The sequence below is a fragment of the Melanerpes formicivorus genome, unplaced genomic scaffold (genome assembly GCF_026170545.1).
Source record: "Melanerpes formicivorus ecotype bairdi unplaced genomic scaffold, bMelFor1.0.p_v2 SCAF_6, whole genome shotgun sequence".
Taxonomy (NCBI): domain Eukaryota; kingdom Metazoa; phylum Chordata; class Aves; order Piciformes; family Picidae; genus Melanerpes; species Melanerpes formicivorus.
Genome location: NW_027142358.1, coordinates 7695750 through 7717434, shown reverse-complemented (window position 1 = coordinate 7717434; position 21685 = coordinate 7695750). Strand labels below are relative to the sequence as shown.

Here is a 21685-nt window from a genome sequence, read left to right as displayed (position 1 = left end):
AGGGGATGCTCTCCGCCTGGTCGGACTAGAACGGGCAGTGCTGCGCCACGCGGGGCCGCCAGGAGGCGCTGCATGATCGCTTACTTGTGTGGGGAACTTAGGGCGAGCGGCGGATCACCGGGGCCGCTGAGGGAGGCCAGCAGCCTAGTGAGGTCCGTGGGCAGCGGCACCTGCCGCTGCAGCGGGCCGGGCAGGAAAAGGGAGGAATGGAGAGCGGGTCCGGTCTCGTCCATCCCTTCTTGTCCCGGCCGCTCCGTCCCGCAGCGCGGGGACTCGCGAGCCGCCCCGCCGAGCGCCGCACGCGCCGGCCCGGCCCGCCGGCCGCACCGCACCCCCATTGGTTGCGCCCGTCCGAGGCTCCGCCCCGCCGGCCCTAGGCCCCGTCGTCATTGGCTGCGGCCGCTCTATCGGCCCCGCCTCCGCCCGCCTGGCGTACACACCGGAGTCACGCGCCCCCCGGGCTGGGGAGGCGGTGGCGGGAGGCGGGGCGGGGCCAGGTTGCCATTGGCAGAGAGGCGTACGCTGATTGGCAGTCCGCGGTCCCGGCCCCGCCCCGGAGGGCGGGCGGGGAGGGGCGGGGAGGGCAGCGGATTGAGGCGGCTCTCGGCTCGGCCCGGCCCGGCAGTCGCCGCCTGTCGGGTCCCGCGGGCAGCCGTACCTGCCGCCTTCCCCGCCGCCGTGCCTGCCGCCACCGCCGCCGCCGGGGGAGCCGGGGCACGCCGCAGGCGCCGCGCGGCAATGCGGGGCCGTGGCGGCGCCGAGCCCTGACTAAAGATGGCCGCGCTGCCCGGTGGGAACATGGCGGGGGGCGGCCGGGGGGCGCGGGTAGTGGTGGTGGTGGTGCTGCTGCTACTCGGCGGCTGCCTGGGCCGGCGACCCCCGGCTGCAGCCGCTGCCGCGCCGCCTGCCGCCGTTGCCGTTCCCCCCTCGGCGGCGGCGGCAGAGGAGACGGTGATCATCGGCCTGCGGCTGGAGGACACGGACGACGTCTCCTTCATGGAAGGGGGCGCGCTGCGGGTGAGCGAGCGGACGCGGGTGAAGCTGCGGGTCTACGGGCAGAACATCAACAACGAGACCTGGTCGCGCATCGCCTTCACGGAGCACGAGCGGCGGCGGGGCGGGCGGGCGGTGGCAGGGGCGGCGGGGCGCGGCGGCGGCGGGGGTGGCGGCGGGGTGACGGGCGGCGGCGGCGCCCCGCAGCGCTGCGGCATCCGCACCTCGGACATCATCATCTTGCCGCACATCGTGCTCAACCGCCGCACCTCGGGCATCATCGAGATCGAGATCAAGCCCCTGCGTAAGACCGAGAAGAGCAAGTCCTACTACCTGTGCACCTCCGTCTCGGCCCCCGCCGCCGCCGCCTTGGGGCCCGGGGCCGCCGGAGGGCTGTCGGGCGCCGAGGGGCCAGCCGGGCCCCCGCCCTGGGGCGAGACCACGTGGATCTACCATGACGGTGAAGACACCAAGATGATCGTGGGTGAGGAGAAGAAGTTCCTGCTGCCCTTCTGGCTGCAAGTCATCTTTATCTCTCTCCTCCTCTGCCTCTCGGGCATGTTCAGTGGCCTCAACCTGGGCCTCATGGCCCTGGACCCCATGGAACTGCGCATTGTGCAGAATTGTGGCACGGACAAAGAGAAGAACTATGCCAAGCGCATCGAGCCTGTGCGCCGCCAGGGCAACTACCTGCTCTGCTCCCTCCTGCTAGGCAATGTCCTGGTCAACACCACACTTACCATTCTTTTGGATGACATTGCCGGCTCTGGGCTGGTGGCCGTGGTGGTCTCCACCATCGGTATCGTCATCTTCGGCGAGATCGTGCCGCAGGCCATTTGCTCTCGGCACGGTCTGGCCGTGGGCGCCAACACCATCTTCCTCACCAAGTTTTTCATGATGATGACCTTCCCGGCCTCCTATCCCGTCAGCAAGCTGCTGGACTGTGTCCTGGGCCAGGAGATCGGCACGGTCTATAACCGTGAGAAGTTGCTGGAGATGCTGCGTGTCACCGACCCTTATAATGATCTAGTCAAGGAGGAGCTCAACATTATCCAAGGAGCCCTGGAGCTGCGCACAAAGACTGTGGAGGATGTGATGACTCCCCTCCGAGACTGCTTCATGATCACTGCCGAGGCTATGCTCGACTTCAACACTATGTCTGAGATCATGGAGAGCGGTTATACCCGCATCCCCGTTTTTGAGGGTGACCGCTCCAACATTGTGGACCTGCTCTTTGTTAAGGACCTGGCTTTTGTGGACCCTGATGACTGCACCCCACTTAAGACCATCACTCGCTTCTACAACCATCCGCTGCACTTCGTTTTCAATGACACCAAGCTCGATGCTATGTTGGAGGAGTTCAAGAAAGGTGGGCTTGCGGCGGGGGTGGGAGGTGCTGCTTGATGGCTGTCACTTTCTTGAGGCGAGGGAACCCTGTGGAGAGGCCTCTTGGGTTCCTGCTCATTGAGAAGTTTGGGAAGGTGCATTCAGGACAGCCAGCAGCCAGTGTTTAGGTATCTTTCAGATCTGCTCATTCCCCAGGCCAGAAAGCTGATACGTGGCTGGTATGTGCCCCCGGCCTCTTTTTCCTACTGCACTGGGATGTGTGTGTGGGCATGGTGCCGAGCAAGGTTGTTTTCTTTCTTGCTTTTTCCACTCATCTGTCCATTATGGTGAGAACCGCTGACGGGAATCCGCGCCTGTTACTTGGCTGTGTCTTCTCCGTGCTTGTTCAGCTGGCCTGACAGTGAGGAGCGGGTGGGCTGCTCGGGTGTCTTTCTGGCTTAGTGCGTACACACGTGCTGAGATAAACAAGGCGTTTTCGCTCCATTCATAGGCTCAGCCGGCTGACCTCAGCTCTGTGGTCATGTTCCAGTTAGTTTGATTGATGCTTTGGTCTTGTAACTCATAAATAGTTTCAGGGTCTTAAAATATATTCAAAAACACCTGTCGGTGCTGTGCTTTAGGGTTGCAGGTCTCTTTCCTTAGGCTTCCCTCTGCCTCCAGGACCACAGGCTTGGCAAGATGTGACTCTGCCTCCCTAATGTAACGTACACACTAATTATGTCAGAACAGGACTGAGGTTTTCCATCCCTGTCTTAATGGTAGGAGGTGTTGACCTGATGAATACATCTCAATTCCTCTTAGAAGCTTTTGCTTATGAGATAGTAAAAAAGTGGGGGGTTTCTCTGTGTGTGTGTGTGTTCTTCTTTCAAACCTGTTCCTCTCCGCAAGCCAAACGATAATGCTATACAGCCTGTGCAGGAAAGTGACTTCAAAGAAATAGTTAAGTGAAATTTTCAAACAGATTGACGTGTAGACTTCTGTGTTGGAAAACTAAAGGCCATTGGAGTCCCACAGAGCTTATTATATCTGGGTAGATCTAATCAATATACTGCTGAGCAGTTCAGTCCCTAAGAGATGATCTGGCTGAAAGATCTTCTATTTTATGGATATAAACTACAGCACAGGAGGTTCCACCTCAACATGAGGAGGAACTTCTTCACTGTGAGGGTCGCAGAGCACTGGAACAAGCTCCCCAGTGAGGTTGTGGAGTCTCCTTCTCTGGAGACTTTCAAGACCCATCTGGATGCATTCCTGTGTGACCTGTGCTAGATTCTATGGTCCTGCTCTGGCAGGAGGGTTGGATTAGATGATCTTCAGAGGTCTCTTCCAGCTCCTAATGTCCTGTGATCTGGTGATCTTTACAGCTGCACTTACCTCACAGTTCAGCTAAAGGGGAATATTTGAGTTCACCTTTATCAACTGCAAAAGTTACCTTGAGAAGCACTTTGTAAATTGGTGAATGGGCTTTCTAGGTAATAAAATTAAATTGGCACTTAAATTTCAGGTGCTGTTTGTCCACAGGCTGAGCTTTGACAGTTTGACATTTGATCTTTATTCCTGCTTAACTCAGTTTTGAGGATTTAGAGTTACTCTGCTGCTGTCCTCATCTTTGTTTCATCTTCATAGATGGAAGGTGAACATACCTTCTATCTGTGACATAGCCCAGTCACTAGTGGTGTTCCCCAGGGCTCAGCACTGGGGCCAGTTCTCTTTAATACAGTTATCAGTGATCTGGGTGCGGGCATTGAATGCATCCTCAGTAAGTTTCAGATGACACTAAGATGGGAGGGTGTGTTGATCTGCTTGAGGTTAGTAAGGCTTTACAGAGGGACCTAGACAGGCTGAATCAAGGAGCTGGGGTGAGCTGTATGAGATTCAACAAGGCCAAGTGCTGGGTCCTGCATCTGGGTCACAACAGCCCCAAGCAATGCTACAGGCTTGGGGCAGAGTGGATGGAAACCTGCCTAGCAGAGAAAGGCCTGGGAGTGTTGATTTGACAGCTGACTGAACATGAGCCAACAGTGTGCTCAGGTGGCCAAGAAGGCTGACAGCATCCTGGCCTGTATCAGGAATAGTGTGACAGGCAGGACCAGGGAAGTGATTGTCCCCCTGTACTCAGCACTGGTGAGGTCACTCTTGAGTACTGGGTTCAGTTTTGGGGCCCTCACTACAAGAAGGACATTGAGATGCTGGAGTGGGTCCAGAGAAGGGCAGCAAAGCTTTCTGAGGAGCAGCTGAGGGAACTGGGATTGTTTAGTCTGGAGAAAAGAAGGTTATAATGACATGGTCATTGGTCTCTTCTCCCTAGTAACAACTGATAGCATGAGGTACTAGAAGAAACTTCTTGACCAAAAGGATTTTCAAACACTGTAACAGGCTCCTCAGGGAGGTGGTTGAGTCCTCTTCCCTGCAGGTATTTAAAAGTGGCATAGATGTCACAACTGTTGTCTGGTTGAGATGGGTTTTGCTGCATGTATGGGCACAGGGCAGTTGTTCTCCTCTCACCTGCAGCCGTGCTTATTTGGACTCCAGATAGCATGATGGGGTTTTTAACCTGTAGTGATAATGTGGCTTCTCTGTAGTGCTGCGTGTAGAGATGTGTCTAAAAAAATTAGTATTAAGTTGGTCCCTGTTTTCTCTGTCTGAAAGAGAAAAAACACACTCCTCTGTCTTAACATAGGAGTACTTTTATTTAATATCTGGGAGAATTAGATGTAGATTTTAATCCTGCAAGTGTGACTGAGCCAAATATGCCTCCTTACAGTTCCTGAAGCTTGTGCTTAAAATAGACTTCTTAAAATCCTCCTGGATGGCTTAGAAGGTGCAGACCACAGATTGCTTTCCCTTGCCTGCATGAGGAAATGTCCCAGTAGAAGTAGTTTAGAATGACTAAGTAACATGTATGTTCTCTCCTGACTTTGCTGTGTCCTGGAAGAATCTCTGTAGTTGTAATTAATTGAGAGTAGTTTAAATGTTTACTCCAGAACAGCCACGTCGGTTGGTTTGTGTTGACCAGCCCTGGTACTAGAAGCAGGCCTTCTCCTAACTGCTTTCTCTTTGAAAGTGCAGATATGGTGGAAGCAAATAGCTTCCTTTGTGTCCTTTGAAAATGAATGTAAATAACTGATAGCTTGCTTGATCTGGCATGGCACGGCGTCTTTTGCAAGAGTTCCTCAAACTTTCTTCTTCAGAGCAACCTTGCCAAATTCCCGTGAGAATGTACAAATTAAGGGTGAGAATCAGATTGCATGTTACTCTCTACGAGGTTGTTGAAAATAAACAAGCTTACAGTTTTTAATCATTCATTTCCCACCACATTAACCTTCTGCTGCACTAAATTTGCTTCATGTCTTGTGTGTGGGTTTTGGGTTGGCTTTTTTTGTTTCTTTCCCCCCCCCCAGGTCCCTGCTACTGTTATGTGGTGCTGTCAGGTGAATACTTTAACTGGTTTAAGGAGAGAGGTATGGTGGGTTTTGTTTTGTTGGGTTTTGGTTTTTGTTTGTTTGTTTGTTTGTCTTGTGAAGAAGTTTGTTAATTAGCTGGGCAGGTGGGGTTTTGAAGCTCACATTATGGATGGGAGCAAAACATACTTAACCTAAAACAGAGAATGAAGATCTGGGAGGAGGAGATGAAAAGCCAAGTGTGGCAGGATATATGTCCTTATGCTGTTGTAAAAGATGACATGGATAGCTCTCTAGTCATTCTCTTGCTCAGGCTGAACAGCTGGAGGATTTGGTGGTGGGCCTGTTATTAGTGTTTCTTGCCCACAAATGCAAAATAAGTCTCTCTCACTTCTATGCTGCCAGGCAAGAAACTTAAAATTAAGAGAAAGCTTCTGCACATTCCCACTCCCTTGTTGCTCTAATCTCTTGAAGTATGAATATGCATGACTTCTGAAACAGTCTGCAAAAAGGTTTCTCATCTAAAAGGCATTGTTTACATACAAATCAACAAATAAATAGCTTTTGAAAGGATGTTAAACCTCTGCCAACACTGTCAAATCTTTTTGCCCACACGTTGAGCAAACCTGAATGTTGAGCTTATTTTATTTGAGCATTCAAATTGAATGCAAGGAAGTGTAAGGTACCCTTTACACTGGCCTAGGGGATGACCTGCCTGACTTTGCTCAGCACAAACAGAGATCTCGTTTGAAAAAAGTCCAGTTTCAGCTATTCTGATGTTGGTTGCTGCTGTAAAGGGAAGCCAGGCATTACCTGTTCCAGGACAGGTTTGTGTCCTGGCTCCTAAGCTACAGCAGGGAGTGAGCGAGCAACAAAGTAGTCTTTGGAAAGAAGCTAGTGAACTGTCTCCTTTTTGTTGTTGATGAGTGTGGGCTTGTTTTGATGTTCCCCCCCACCCCTCACTTTTGACAGTTTTCTGAGGTCTCTGCTCAAATGCTCTGTGGCGCTTGCTCTTGGTGTTTTTCACAGGCAGATCTCTGCATGTGTGATCCTAAATCCAAAGTGCTCTATTTCTAGCTCCCTGCCTGCCAGAACTGCAAAAATTCAGCTTGAAAAGCCTCGTGTTGTAATACTAATATTTTAAGATTGGCTCACTTTTTACAGGCCATTGTATGGCTGCTTTCCTGGTGGCCTGAACAGCTTCAGAGGGCAGTGGTTTCTCAACCAGACTCTTCCTTATCTGGGGATTTTGAGTCATATGCTTTCATCTTATATGTCTCCACTATTATGTTATACTAAAGATCACAGTTAATAACCTGTGACAAAGAAGCCACAGTAATGCAGCAGTTCTGAGCTCGTTTCTGAATCACATGGCAGCCTTGAGAAAATTCCTAGATTCTTTATTAAAGTCATTATCAACTGGACCCTAAAAGTTGGTTTATTTTTTTTCTTTTTCTTTCTTAAAAGCCTTGCCAAATTTAGCTTGCTCTGCTCTTCAGGCTCTGTTAGTCTTGTGACATCTATTTTTAATAGCACGTGTCTTTGGTGGCTATATTTAGTGTGGACATAGAACCTGGAGGAAATGTGTCCATTTCTTTTCTAGTTCTTCTTCCCCCTTCAAAGAAAGCCAAGCCCCAGTAACCTGAACCATAAACCCTTTACTTTGGAGGGAGAAGAAAAGAATACCTAGAGCTTCTTACTCCTTCCTTAGGCATGTAGATCCTGGTTTTTGGAAGCAGGTAGGACTGCAAGTGATTGGTAACCCATAAATTCAAAGTTCTGCTTTACTGTTGGTTGTCTGAGTTATTTCTATTTCTGTTTTTGGTTTTGTTGTTATTTGGTTTTGGGGGTGGGTTTTTTTGTTTGTTTTGTCTCTGTTTGATTGGATTTTTGTGTGTGATTAGGTAATTTACCTTTCTGGTAGAGCTCTAACCTAAGCTTGCAGGTTGCTGGTCTCTATCAGTTTTTTTTATGGGTTCCCATCTTGCTGAATCTGAGTCCAGACCTGCCATAAGTAACTTATTTAATGGATTTGAATGCTCACTTTCTGGTTTATCTAATAGCTTGTCTGTCTCGTGAGCCATTTTTCTGTGTGAACCTGTGACTGCAGCATTACAAGAAACTGGAAGAAATTAGCTAAATCCCTTCTGGGATTATGAAAGGCATGTAAAACTCCTTGGCAAACAATACCGTTTTCAAGACTGCTTGGCTAAAAAAAGGCACCTGCTCTGATCCTTTTGGAGGCATTAATATAAAGGGAAAGGTGTGGAGGAGGTCCAGTGTGGAGAATCTTCTGTGTGAAGAGACTAGAGGAGCAGCAGATGGAAGGGAGTTTGCCACCAAGATGCAGAAGACTTAGCATGATACGCCTGCAGATTTGTTCTCTGAACAAAAACTACATGTAGGAATGGGGGGGTTGCCTCATGACAAAGTATTTCTTGGCTGTCTGACAGTGTAGCACCCGCAGGTACTGTGCTTCCAAGACCTTTGCTGGCCCTGCATTGCTCCTGGAGGGATGTGTGCTTGTTCCACTGGAGAGGAGCGGATGTGGGTTACTGCAGGCAGCCCTCTTACTGGTATGCTATGGGGGAGGTGTCAAGGGGAATGCATTAGAGAAAGCTCCAGTTCTTCCTGGGCTCCCTACTGTGAAGCTTTTTTAGGGACCAGAAGAAGAGATGCTGCTGGAGAGCAGCAGTGCTTCCTCACCCTGGCCTTAGTGAGGAGCCCAGCTGGAGGCTCTGTTCTGCTGCTGGGAGTAGAAAGAAATGTGGTTCAGATGGCTGGCAGGGAGAGGAGTAGGAGAATTAAATGGCTTGAGCAGCAGTGGTTTGAATCTGATGCTCTTGTTGGGTGTGTTTCTTTGATTGCTTTTAATTTGATTGCTAACAACTCTTTGTCATTCAACAAAGACATGAAGTCGCCTTTTCCTCCTCTCATGTGGTTGCTAAGTTAGCAAATGCTTTCCTGCGCTGCAGCTGACGGGGGTGAATTCCACCACAAGTGAACCATGCTCCTCTCTGCTTTCTCTGTGTCTGTAAAGGTTATCTGTATCAGCCAGAGATGTAAACTTCAGGTCAGTCTGTGCAGCCAGCAGCATTTCATGGCCAGTTTCGGAGTAAAATAGAGAGAAGTAGCAGAATATCAACTTCTGAGTGCAGGGAAAAGATCAGGTAGTTTAACCCTGGTAGTTTGGCCATTGCAGCATTCTTCCAGGGCTGGGTTTTGTTTTTTTTGAGTTTCAGTTTTTCTCTGTCAACATGAGGTTCTGGTAAGCAGAACACTTTCTCAGTGAACTTCAGTTGACTCTGAGGGTGTAAGAACAATGACAGTGAATCATCTGCAGTAACTGTGTGTCTGACAATGGCCGAGTGCTTGGAGAAAGTATTAGAAGAGAGTAAATTTATTTTGTTCCCCATGGAAGCTTACTGATCTCATCAGGCTGCGATTCAGGAATTTCTGGAACTAAAGATACTGTCTTTATTAAATAGCCCTAGGTGCTTATTTCTTCCTCAGTGTCTGATCAACACTGAACCTTTGTCTGCTCTCACACATGGACAAACAGAAGTCATGGGGTATCTCCTGTCAATAGCTTTGTAGTGCTAGTGGTAGAAAGAGATGGATTTAAAGGTTTTATTTCTGACTCTTGACTTCTGTATGAAGCCATCCACAGGTAGGTGTTGTTTTGGCAGGCTCTGACATCACTAGCCACCTCATGCTTCGTATGTTATGAGCCCCAGTCCCTTCCCTTCTTTACTGAAGGAATCACTATAGTGAGTAGGTGTATTGGGGGGTTGTTAACTAGGTCACTTAGCTTGGAGCATGAATGCTATTAAACTCTAGAAAATATCTACTCATCTGTCTTGTGTTTAATGCTCACTTGGAGGGCAGACATTCTAGTGCACAGGAAGTAAGTCCTGGAGAAAGTGGAGTCTTGCTACTTTCACTTATTCTAAACACTTTGCAATGTATGCTTAATATTAAGAGTTAAGGTTGATTTTACAGATGTTTACCATCAAGTAGGCCTAGAATGAAAGGAACGGCCAAGCAGTGGGTTGAATTAGTTTATATTTCAACCTGTCTTGGTTCTTCCATAAATACTTAACAAGAGCTCACTTTTTCATTAACTTACATGGCTCTGCAGGCCTGTGGTGCAATTTTCAGTTTAGATAGACCAATTGCATTTCTAGTATTGAGTCCCTCCCAATTTCACTAATGGAGCTTGTAAAACTAGCTCTCAACAGAGTGCTCCAGAACTCTGAACCATACCCTGGTACCCTTGTTAATTTGACAAGGTCCTGAAATACAGCCTATCAGCTATGAATAGGAGTGTAAATACGTCATGCTAATGAGCTACAGTCAACAGTACATGGCTAAGAGTCTCAGGTCAGCTGATCCAGCCTGGCTCCTGCCTAGGCCACCAAGCCATCTCAGAACTATCTACTGATGGGGTTTTGTTTCACTTTACAACAGTACATAATTATAAGAAAAAAGATGCATAAATCTATCAGTAGTCCTTGTATGGATTTCCCATTTCCCCTTGGCCTAGAAATGGGCATGGCCCAATAGTTGCTGGGAGTAGAAGCTCTGCTGGGAATAAATTACTGCTAAGTGTGATGGTGTACAAAGCATCTGTGCAAAGGGTATGAAAAGTAAAGCTAGTTAAGGAACTACAAGGGGAGGAGGTGACCTAGTCACTTCAGTGTAGGTCTTCTTACAGAAAGGTAGGTGTAGGGAAGAGAAAGGGATGTCCTGGAACTTGAGAAGCCCATTAGTGTTCTAAGTGGCTTTTTGTGCAACATGGAGTAATGAAATTCTGATTCTTCAAACCATATTCTTATCAACTAAGACAGAGAAACTAAAGTCTGTTAAAAGACATCCCATAGCTGCTTTGAAGACAAAAAATTACGAATCTCCAAACAAAAAATCCACCCAGAAGCCCCACTATTGCTGTGATTTCAGGATGTGCAACCTTACACTCCAATTTGAAACACAGAATTGTAATATTGAAGGGTAGATAGCAGAGATCCATCATGCATGGTATTTTGACTTGCCAGTAGAGTTGCATGCACTGGGTGTGCTTAACACAGCCACTGGCTCAGCTTATCTTTCCATTCCTGGTCCACAGTTACAAAGGAGCTTTAATTCTTTACAAACTTGGCTCCATTAACTTCTTCACCATAAGGGTGGTGAGACACTGGAACTGATTGCCCAGGGAGGTGGTACAAGCCTCATACCTGGAGGTTTTTAAGGCCAGGGTGGATGTAGCTCTGAGCAACCTGATCTAGTGTGAGGTGTCCCTGCCCATGGCAGGGGGTTGGAACTAGATGATCCGTGATGTCCCTTCCAACCCTGACAATTCTGTGTAACTCTCTCCTTTTTTGCTCTCTTCCCTGTTATGGCTCTGTAGTAGCTTTCCACTCTGAAGGGTCATGGTTAGGGGCCCTTGTGTTTTGTGTTGAAATTGCCTGGGAGCCTTCCAGAATTTTGGTAGTTAGCCAGCTTTCATGAAGAGATGACTTGGGATTTGCCATGTCTGTGTTGTCTATGGGATGTCATATGTACTGTCTTTGTGTTTTAGTACACAACCTGTAAATGCAAGAGATAGTTCTCTGTTGGGGCTGGCATGTTGGAAATTAGGATTCTTGCATGGGGTTTTGTAGTTATTTTTGTGACTTAAAGAGAGGAGCCAGTATTGTGCTTTACCTGCTGGTGATGAGGACTAGTTGAAAGAATGCTGGAAAAGCAACTTGTCTTATAACTAACTTGTCTTAGAATACCCCAGGCCTAGACTGAACAGAAAGCTGCCGTGAATGAGACTTGTTGTCTCTTTATTGAAGCATTTGCTTGCAAATTATTTGGTATAATAAGTTCAGTGTTTAAATATGAAGCAACAGTCGTTCTCATAATGGAACTGTGCTTTGAAGGGCAGAGTAGGTGTGATGCTTGTCAATCTGGGAACTGAAACCTGATGATTATTGAGGCCTCAAGAGTTACAAGTTAACGTGATTCTGCTGCAGTTACTAATTAACCAAGCAAGCAAGAGCTTTGCTCCAGCCAAAGGAGCTGGGGCCAGAAGATGAGCACATAGGTTTAGTACAAAAGATCTCTATAGTTCTGTTTTCTGCAATGCTTTCTGTTGGGGTTGCACCATCCTTTTGCTGGCAGTCCTAAAAGGATCTGGTCTTCAAATGGGAGCAGTTTTGTAACGTTGCTCTCTGCAGGGTGAACCACACCACCAAGACCAGGCTCCTACTTGTTTGAGGTTCTCTCCCACAGCAAACACGAATGAAAGTTTTATTGATGTTTTTTTATACTGAGTTTTTTATGGTGGTATAATCTCTTATAGTGATATGACAGAGCCACCCATGACTGTTGATCTTTGTGGAGGTGAGCAAGGCTTTATTTTCCCCGCTGGTCCACAGGTAGTGAGGAGAACAAAGTGCCGACTCTGCCATAGTTGGGTACACTGCTGCCAGCAAACAATTTTAAGCAGGATCTTGCCATTTCTAGTTTCCTTCCAGTACTCTGCCTCCTCCTTTCAGAAGATTGTCCTGCCTGCCCTTTGTACTGGGGGGGGTTCAAAGTGCAGCCCTTGGCTGAAAGGGAGCCTGAAGGACCCTTTTCCAAGCAACATTTTTGTAATGACAGGAATGATCAGTTGCCCACTTGTGAATTGCATGTCAGCAATTTCTGGACTTCTACAGAAGAGGAAGATCTGCCGGTGTGAACTTGCTCTTGATAAAGATTTACAATCTGGCACTGAAAGTAGGTGTGGCTGTGGGTTTTAGGCAAGCTACAAGCTTAGTTCTTCCTATCAAGCCTAGGACATCTTTCCACTGGAAGCAAGTACAGCTCTTAATTCCCATACAAAGCAAGTGCAGAGAGGGGCTTTCAGTTGCTATTACAGGGTATCATATCAGTCAGAGTCTTCAGGTAAATCTTGTACTAGTTAAGGAAGGTCTAAATTGTGAATTAGAATTATTCAGTAGCTGGAGGTGGGGAGATTCAGGCTGGATATGAGGAGGAGGTTCTTCACCTTGAAAGTGGTGAAACCCTGGAATGGGTTGTCCAGGGAGGTGGTCGAGGCCCCGTCCCTGGGGGTGTTTAAGCCCAGGCTGGATGAGGCTCTGGCCAGCCTGATCTAATGTGGGGTGTCCCTGCCCATGGCAGGGGGGTTGAAACTAGATGATCCTTGTGGCCCCTTCCAACCCTGAATGATACTATGATACTCTAGCTTGAACTCCAAGGGGCATCACAAAGGTTTTGCTTTGAGGTGCATAAATTGCTGTGATATGTTTTGCTATGTGACTTTCTGTGGGTTTTCCCTGCTGTTGTGTAGGTGAGGTTTGTGTACAGATGAATCTTTTTGACTTTCAGCTTTTATTTTAGTGCCTTGTTGCAATATGTGGGGAGGGCAGGGATGAAGCATTTCTCAGGATACCAGTTATATGAAGACTTGGTTTTCCTCCAGCAAAGGAGTAAGTGATGTCTCATCAGAGGCCAGGCAGTGGTTCTGTGAGTAACTCACTGTATGAACTACATGGTTGTAGCAGTATGGGACTTGTGCTGCTGTTCAGATGTGGTCTGATATTTTCTGCATGCTGGTTCCCTGCCCTCATGGAGAATAACATCTATGTTTTATTGCCGTTCCAGTTTGCCTGGAGCCTTTTGGGGTGGTTAGGCTTGAAAATATTGGTAACTTGCAGATAAATTCAGAATTTCCTACTGCTCACTGGGAATATTTTTTTTCCCATCTCTTAGTGTTGAAGAATTGCTTGTGCTGTTGCATTTCTCCCAGAGAAATCAAAATCCCTGTCAAAATCATTGCCTGTTTCTCTCAATGAATGTGCTGTACAGTGTACTTTAGACTTAATGTCAGCTACTAGAAGTTTGAGTACTCAGTTGCAAGAGAAATGAGAGACTTTCTTGTATCACATGTTAGATGAAAGCCTTCTTCCTTTCTTTGCTTTTATACTAGTGTTTGTGTTTCCCTGTGACCCTTGAAGACATGACACCACTCTTAAAGCTCTATTCCCTTTACATCTGCTGGAGTCTGTGCCTCTGTCATAGTTAGGACTGACAGTTATGTAGTTCTGTTTGATGAAGGCCCAGGGGGGGTTATGATCACTAATGTGAAATTGTTTTGCTATAGTTTACTGTTCTAATCCAGCTTGTGCTGTATTGTCTGAAGGCTCCCAAGGAGAACCTGGAAATGGAGAAGTTGCACAGTTCACTTTGTAGGCAGTCTTGGTGGGGGGTGAAGCTTCCCAGCGTGGGAATCCCCTGAGGTTAGAGCTTGAGGAAGGCAGCTGGGGCAGTGCAGAAACTTAATTACCTACATAATGGATGCAGTCTCCAAGAACTCCAGCAATCTGTTGCTTGATGCCAATCTAAGGGCTGAACCTGTGAGTGCAGTTGTAGTGTGTGCAGCCAACGTGCAAGCAAATACAGCAGCTTTCATTTTCCTGCTTTCTCCATTGCCTCTGGGTTTAAGGGTGGGGATGAAGGTTTTCCTGTACTGTGTGATGCACCACAGATGGGAATCCCAGTCTCTTCTTCTTTTTGCAAGGGCACACCTGCTGAGCATAGGATCTGCCAGGAGAGCTCTGATGTCAGGGGCTCTATTCTGCTAATGTTTCCAGAACAGCCGTTTTGAATTTCCTGGGGTTTTAATGTAGTTTTTTAACAACCTTTCTCTCTCTTTTTGTTTTTTTTTTCTGAGAGAGCGAGCGAGCAGGAAAGGGTCTTGGGTGGAGGGAAGACACACATACATCATTTGCGTGTCGAGGGCATTTTCATTGCTGATTCCTGGCTTGAAAACTGGTTTTAAACTTGTTGCTTGCCTGCTACTTGAACATGGTCCAGTGGTAAGAGGCTTGAATACATTTCTTCTTTGCAAATCATCAACCTCACATCTTCCAGTAAAGGAAAGAATTTGGGAGTATAGCTTCCAAGAGTAATAGCCTTTTCAGCTCCATGCAATGCACAGGCTCCAACCAGAAAGTTCCAAGGAAAATATTCAGAAAGGGGGAAGTGTTCTGGCTGCATCTCTGACAGTTTTGCATTTAAACTGTTGGGCTTTGCAGAGAGATCAGTATGCCTTTATTATTTTCTCCCAGATAGGCATGCAGCCATGCTGGAAAGAGTAGCTATGCTGGAATACCTTAGTCCAAGCATGGAATAGAGAAATTAACAAAATGCTATTTCCTGAGTTTGTATGGATGATGTTCCCTAGCTTGCCATTTTTCATGCTATCCAATTAATCTCTAAGTGAACACCCACTGAAAGTATTGAAGACTGCATCCAGGTACCTTGCTTTCTGCTTGCATCTGCCTTGTGATCACTAGTAATGAATTGAGTACCATGAAGTGCATGAAAGGCTTAAAGGAGGATGCTGAGCAAAGAAGAGGAAACTTCAATGTGACCATTCTTTCAGAAGGGATTTAGTTGGTTTAAACTCAAGATATTCTTTCAACAAATGAGGTTGTTTTAACCATTCTCTCCAGTGGTGCAGCTTATAGCTTTGAAAAGGAATCAGTGCATGCTGTGATTAAACACATACTACACCTAGAGCCAACATACAGTTTCTGGGAGCAAGAACTCTTGCTGAGGTAGTGTTGGTGAATAAGTCTAACAGAAGGATTTCTCACCTCTGTGTTTTCTGTGGCTTTGAGGATGATTGGGGAATGAAAAAACCTGAAGAAATGACTGGCTGTAGAAGTCCATGCAGATAGGAATAGATTATTCTTTTTAAACTCATAAAACTGAGTTTAAAGCATACAGGAGATTTAATTTCCTTATTCCCCATTTGTTTCCTCCTAAATGGAAAAAATGACCCAAGGGAAATCAAGAGCATAACTTCTTCAAGTGAGTTCAGAGTTGGATAAGGATATAGTGGAGGGTTTGATCTTTTGAATTTACTAGTGCTGCCTAAAGTTTTGTACAGGTGGTGGTGCAGCCTTCTTGTTCTTCTTCACTCTAGACTTGAGGACAAATTTTTCCCTCTTCCTTTGTATCAACTGAATGGTTTTGTGGAAGCCAGTATTTTTCAGCTTTTCTCCTGAATTCAAGGTATATAGCAGGAGTTTGGTTTAATCTTCATCTAATAGCTTCCTTGCATGATGATTGCAACTTTTAGTCTGACAGTCCCTCCAATGACTCGTTTTGTTTTTCATGCCCTGAGGTCCTTGGCTGTCATTGTCATTATTAAGCATTTTCACTCTCCTTTCTACAGATGAATGTGTAGTTCTCCTGGCACCGTTTGTTGGCAGAAAGTGAGGAAAATCAGGGAGAGACTAGGTGACAGTAGCAACAGGTGAGATGAGGCCATCCACTAGGCAAGTGTGCGGAGACACAGAATTACAGAATGGTAACATTTGGAAGGGGCCTCTGGAGCTAATCTAGTTCAACCCCCAGGCTGAAGCATATTTGCCTGGAGCAGGTTGTACAGGATCATGTCCAGGCTGGTTTTGATTTTCACCAGAGGAGAAACTTTACAACCACTCTGGGCAGCCTATTCCAGTGCTCTGCTGCCCTCTTAGGAAAGAAGTTTTTCCTTATACTTAGGTGGAACTTCCTGTGTTCCAGTTTGTGCCTGTTGCCCCTTATCCTGTTGCTGGTAACCACTGAAAAGAGACTGGCCCCATCTTCTTGACACCTGCACTTTAGATATTCACAAACATTGATAACATCTCCTCTCAGTCTTCTCTTTTCCAGGCTAAACAGCCCCAGGTCTCACAGTCTTTCCTGTGAAAGACATGCTTCAGTCCCCTAGTCATCTTACTGCCCTTTGCTGGACTGGCTCTAGTAGTTCCCTGTCTTTCTTGAACTGAAGAGCCCAGAGCTGGACCAAATACTCCAGATACAGCCTCACTAGGGTAGAGTAGAGGGAGAGGAGAACCTCCCTTAATCTACTGACCACGCTTTTCTTAATGCACTGTCTTCTTGGCCACAAAGCTACATTGATAGCTTACAATTAGGTTGTCCACCAAGACTCCTAAGTCCTTCTCTGCAGAGCTATTTTCCAAGGGGTCATCCCCTAACCTGTACTGGTACATGTGGCTGTTCCTCCCCAGGTGCAGGACCCTACACTTGCCCTTGTTGAACTTCATGAACTTCCATTTTGCCCAGCTCTCCAGTCTGTCCAGGTCTTGCTGAATGGCAGCACAGCCTTCTGGTGTGTCAGACACTGCTCTTGTTTTTGTGTCACAGCAAACTTTCTGAGGGTACACTCTGTTCCTTCTTCCAGGCCATTGATGAGTATGTTCCCCAGGCCTCAGTACTGTCTTGTTTCACACTGCTAGCTACAGACCTCCAGCTGGACTCTGCACTGCTGATCATGACTGAGCTCCGTCCTTCACCCAGTTCTCAATGCGCTTGACTGTCCTACTCATCTAATTCACTTCCTAACTGTACTTATGAGGAAGTTATGTGATACAGCATCAAAAGCCTTGCTGAAAGTTGAGGTAGACAATGATCACTACTCTCCCCTCATCTACTCAGCCAGTTATGCCATCATAGAAGTTTATAGGATTGGTCAAACATGATTTCCCCTTGGTGAATCCATGCTGACCACTCCAAATAATCATCCTTTCCTCCACATGCTTAAGAGATGATCTCTTGATGACCTGTTCCATCACCTTTCCAGGGGTGGAAATAAGGTTGACCAGTCTGTAGTTTCCTGGATCCTTTTTTGCATTCTTTGAGTGACATTGGCCTTCCTTCAGTCCTCAAGCACCTCTCCTGTTCTCTGTCACCTTTCAAAGATGAGTGAGAGTGGCTTATCAATAACATCTGACAGCTCCCTTAGCACTCCTGCATACATACCCTTGGGCCCCATGTTAAGGTGAATGCCCTAACAGTTCATGCTTTGTTCTGTTTAGCTTTATGGATACTAAAATTGCTGTTGTAAAGGTCATTGTCAGGTGCTTTCCAGCTTCTTTTCTAAACACAGGGGTGTTTAATCTGTTTGTTTTTTCAGTGTCACAGGTGCCATTTATCATATGCTGCTTGACTTTTGTTTTCAGTTTTAAAATAATGTCCAGTTTAGAGTAAGTGATGAAGTAAATATTTTTCTGTTTTGCGGGGCTGAAAACCTAGCAGGTAAGTCTTTAAAGGACATGCCTGTTATTGCTTCAATTCCCAGTCTTGAGGGATATGCAAGGAGCTCTCCTTTTTCCCTGTAGGTAACCAAGGTCTGATTAAAATCCTTGTTTCCCTCATGAAGGGAGGCCAAGGAGTTTCAAGCTCTATTCCTAGTGCAGCTGGAAAGTTGTTCTTGCACTATGGACAGGATGGTTACACCAGAGGCTAACACAACAGTGTTCCTCATTGCATCCATTTTAAGGAGTCTTAAGCAGGCTGGGTAAAAGGCATGCAGTGACATAGATCCAAGCCTGTTCATACTGCTGGTGAGCCTTGGGATGGAAAGGATGGCTAGGTTTGGATTTTCCCCTTACTCTGTGTATGATGTTGTGATATGGGGAAATAGCAGCCCAACAACCTTCTATCCATCAACAGTGAAGTGTGTGCAGGATCTGTCCTTTTGGTGGTCCAACCCTGCTCTTGGGTGCTGCTGGTATGCCACTCTGACCTGTTTTTTCTGAATGTATTGGTAGAGACTGGATTCTGCCACTGCTCTGATGGTTGTGTTGGGCCCATGTGCACATCAGGGTGTAGGCTGGACTTGCCTCCATGAAACAGAGCTGAATGAGCCTGTGTGCTGTTGATACCGTTATCACTATGTCTCTATGCTTCCATTAGTGACTGATGTCTGATTAAAATGTCTGTTACTGCAGAAGCTCAGTGTTGGAATCATAATCAGGGGCACCATTGTGTTGTGCTGGTATAAGAATTTTGCCATGGTTCTGATCATCCTGGTTCTCTGTTGTTTTGACATAGTAAGTAGGAACAGGATGGAGGAGCTGAGAGTTTTGCTGCTTGTCCCATTCAGACAGAGTGAGCGGTGGCAGGACTAGGTTGGGCAGCCTTTGAAGGCTGCGAAAGGAAGAGATGGGAGTGTCAGCAACCTTTGAGTTGTTAACATTCTGAAGTGGCATGGGGCACATGTCTCATTACCCTTGCCCCAATGCATGCACATTTTTACCTGTGACATACCAAGCAAACTGCTTTCTGCCTCAGAGATGGTGAACAGTTGTTAAACCTGTTTGGCTTCAAGGCAGTCATTCTGGGGATTCTCTTTTATCTGCACTCCTGAAGGTCAGGAGATCTGCAGAAGCCACCCTTTTCTTCCCATCTCTGCAAGACCAGTCCTTGAGGTAAAAGCTCCTGTGCTGGGTGAGGGGTTTTAGTAAGTGCTTACAAAAGTAGCAGTAGATCATCCCTCCCTCCCTCCAGTGTCAGGTAAGAGTCTGAACAAGATAGTGATCCCTCACGATAGGGAGAGTGCTGGAGTACAATGTCTGAAGACCTAATTAGAGAAATTGAATTTCAAGCTAGACTTGCAGTTTGATATAAAATCTGATACTAAATTCCTGAAGACAATTGCCATGTGATTTTTATTTTCCTTACCAGAATAATCTGTTTTTAACCTAAGTGACTGACTGCATTAGTGTTTGTCAAAGTACTGACTTACGGATGAAGAAACAGTCTATCTGCATCTTGTACACATAGATGCATCTTGGCAGCAGTCTTGGTTCTTGGCATGTAGCATGTCTGGAGCAGGTGACCATGATACCAAACGAAGCTATGAGCATTTAGTATTTGTTTTTTTTTACCTTCCAGCTGTTGCAGACTCCTGTGAGATTGCAGATAAGCCTGGGTTTGGGGATGGTCAAGAAGGATCCAGAAGCTCTGGAAAGACATGGACAGTGAGAGAACTGCAGTTGTTCATTGTAGAAGATTAAAGCATAAAATACAGAAAATTACAACTGTCATAGAAAGATAGGAAAAAAAAAAATTCAGATGAGTAAATCCTACTGAAAAGTATAATCACTGAAGTATCTGACCTCCTGCTGCTGTTCTTGTCAGAGCTAAAGTGCTCCTGACTTGCTGTTTATACGTGCCTGTGTTTTTGGTGTCCCAGCGATCCATTCAGTGTTACTAAAACAGGTGCCGCTTAGACACAGGCAAATGAGCTTTCTCCTTGCTGTTCCACCGAAGGATATGACTCATTGCTGAAGTGGTGGTTCATTTAGCAGAGCACTTTGCCTAAAAGCATGGAAATTGTCAGGGTTTCCAGTGATAACTGTTTCCTTTGGTTATTTTTGTTGTGTTACGGACACAGCAAGGAAACTTTTGACTGTAGACATCGACCTACTAGGAGCTGACTTGCAGTGAGAAGTTTGTGAGCCTTGTAACACTGGTAGCTGCTTAGTAGTGGGAGATGAGCTCTATCTGAACCTATAGAAGATTACTGATGCTCTTGTAATCTGTCAGCTCATTCTTCATTCCTGTTTTCTGTTTGGATGTTGTAGTTTTGGGATGTTTTTGGAAAGGGTACTGGGAAAACTCGCAAACGTTTTTCAAACAAAAGATGGTTTGTCTGCATGGCTGGGAGGGTTCATTTGGACACTTGTGATTTGTTTTGTTTTGTTTTGTTTGGAAAACTGAAGTTCTTAGAAGTTAGATGGCCTTGGCTTTCTTTGTTCTTTCTTCTGTCTCAGACATCTGTATCAGCTCTCTCTCCGAGCTCTTTATCTTACTTGGCTTTTCTGTGGATGCCTGGAGGCCTTGGCTCACATTCTCAAGAGTGTCCACTGGTTCAAGAAGCCATCGCTGCTATCAAATTACCTTGACAGCTGTTGTCCCATTTCATATTTGCCATCCCCTCCCCCTGACTTCCTTGTGATTTTTGGCAGAAGCTGTGACTATTGAGCAATAAAACTTGGATCTGAGAATCCTGTTGCTGGTGGGAAAATGAGATGAGAGCATACTAGTTAATGCCTTGCAACTTGACTTCTTGCTGGTGTATAATCAGTAGCATCTTTATTTGAAAACAAAACCTACCACTAGCTCTCTGTGGAGTGAGTGAATGGTTCATTTACTGTTCATCTGGAGTCATGTGATGGGTGCCAGTCTCTATTCTAAGATATATGTGACCAGACAAGCTCTTGATTTGGAATCCTTGACAAATGCTTATGCATAAGGACCGCAGAACAGCAAGGATGCTTGCGTGGAAAGTAATCTATAAGGGCATGGCTGACTTTAAGTTTCATTGGTCATCCTGCCTCTGCATAACCTGGAATAGAGTTCCTGTAGTACGATTTAGTAGAACTATTTAGTAGACATTAAAGATGACCCTATAGGAAGCATTTGGTCTTGGTTGTATTTGAATCAACAAAATGTAGAGAGAGCATTTGGAGACTCTTCTGTTGTATGTGTTTGGGGATTTCACTGCCGTTCTTTTAAATGCACCCATGAACCACTTCTGGCAATTGACAGAAATGCTGATGATCTTGGGACCAGCCATCATAAGAGAGCTGCCATCCCTGTAAACCTCTCTTTTAAAGATGTTTTCTGTTTCCTTTGTCAGTTGTTTGGAAAGTTGGCTGATGCATGGCATGCTTTAATCTCTACTGATCATTCCTCTTGTCCCTGTTGAAACATGTCAGCAACAAAATTTTGTGTAACACACTGGAAAAATTAGGAAGGAACAAAGCAGCAGATCTTAATTGGGAAGATGACTGTCAGAAAACAATTAGTGTATCCAGAACACTCAGTTCTGAGGAACATATATAGGAAAAGCATATTAAAAATTATTTTTGCTGGCAGTGTATATGATTTATGAGCTGATAACATCAGTGTGAGATGTAAAGCTTGTAAAAGTCTGGATCAGACCAACCTTAATCCATGTCTTACAGTTCCTAAATTACTGTGCCAAAGGAGTAAGACTAGACTCCTACTGAAAAATGTGCTGCAATGGTTGTGTGTGTGACTGCAGAGAAGGTTATTTTAAGCAGTTGGGGAATAGTTCTGGGGTGTGT

The 21685-nt window shown here is 46.2% G+C and overlaps 1 protein-coding gene across 2 annotated transcripts in view; it reads left to right on the top strand.

The window, feature by feature from the left end:
- Positions 1–759: 759 nt before the first annotated feature.
- The window catches only part of CNNM2 (cyclin and CBS domain divalent metal cation transport mediator 2), a 135207-nt gene continuing 114281 nt past the window's right edge, over positions 760–21685 (top strand). For both annotated transcript variants that reach the window (XM_068139472.1, XM_068139470.1), the window contains exon 1: positions 760–2362. In XM_068139472.1, the coding sequence (XP_067995573.1) occupies positions 775–2362 (1588 nt within the window). In that variant the 5' untranslated portion in view covers positions 760–774. The remainder of the gene's footprint in view (positions 2363–21685) is intronic.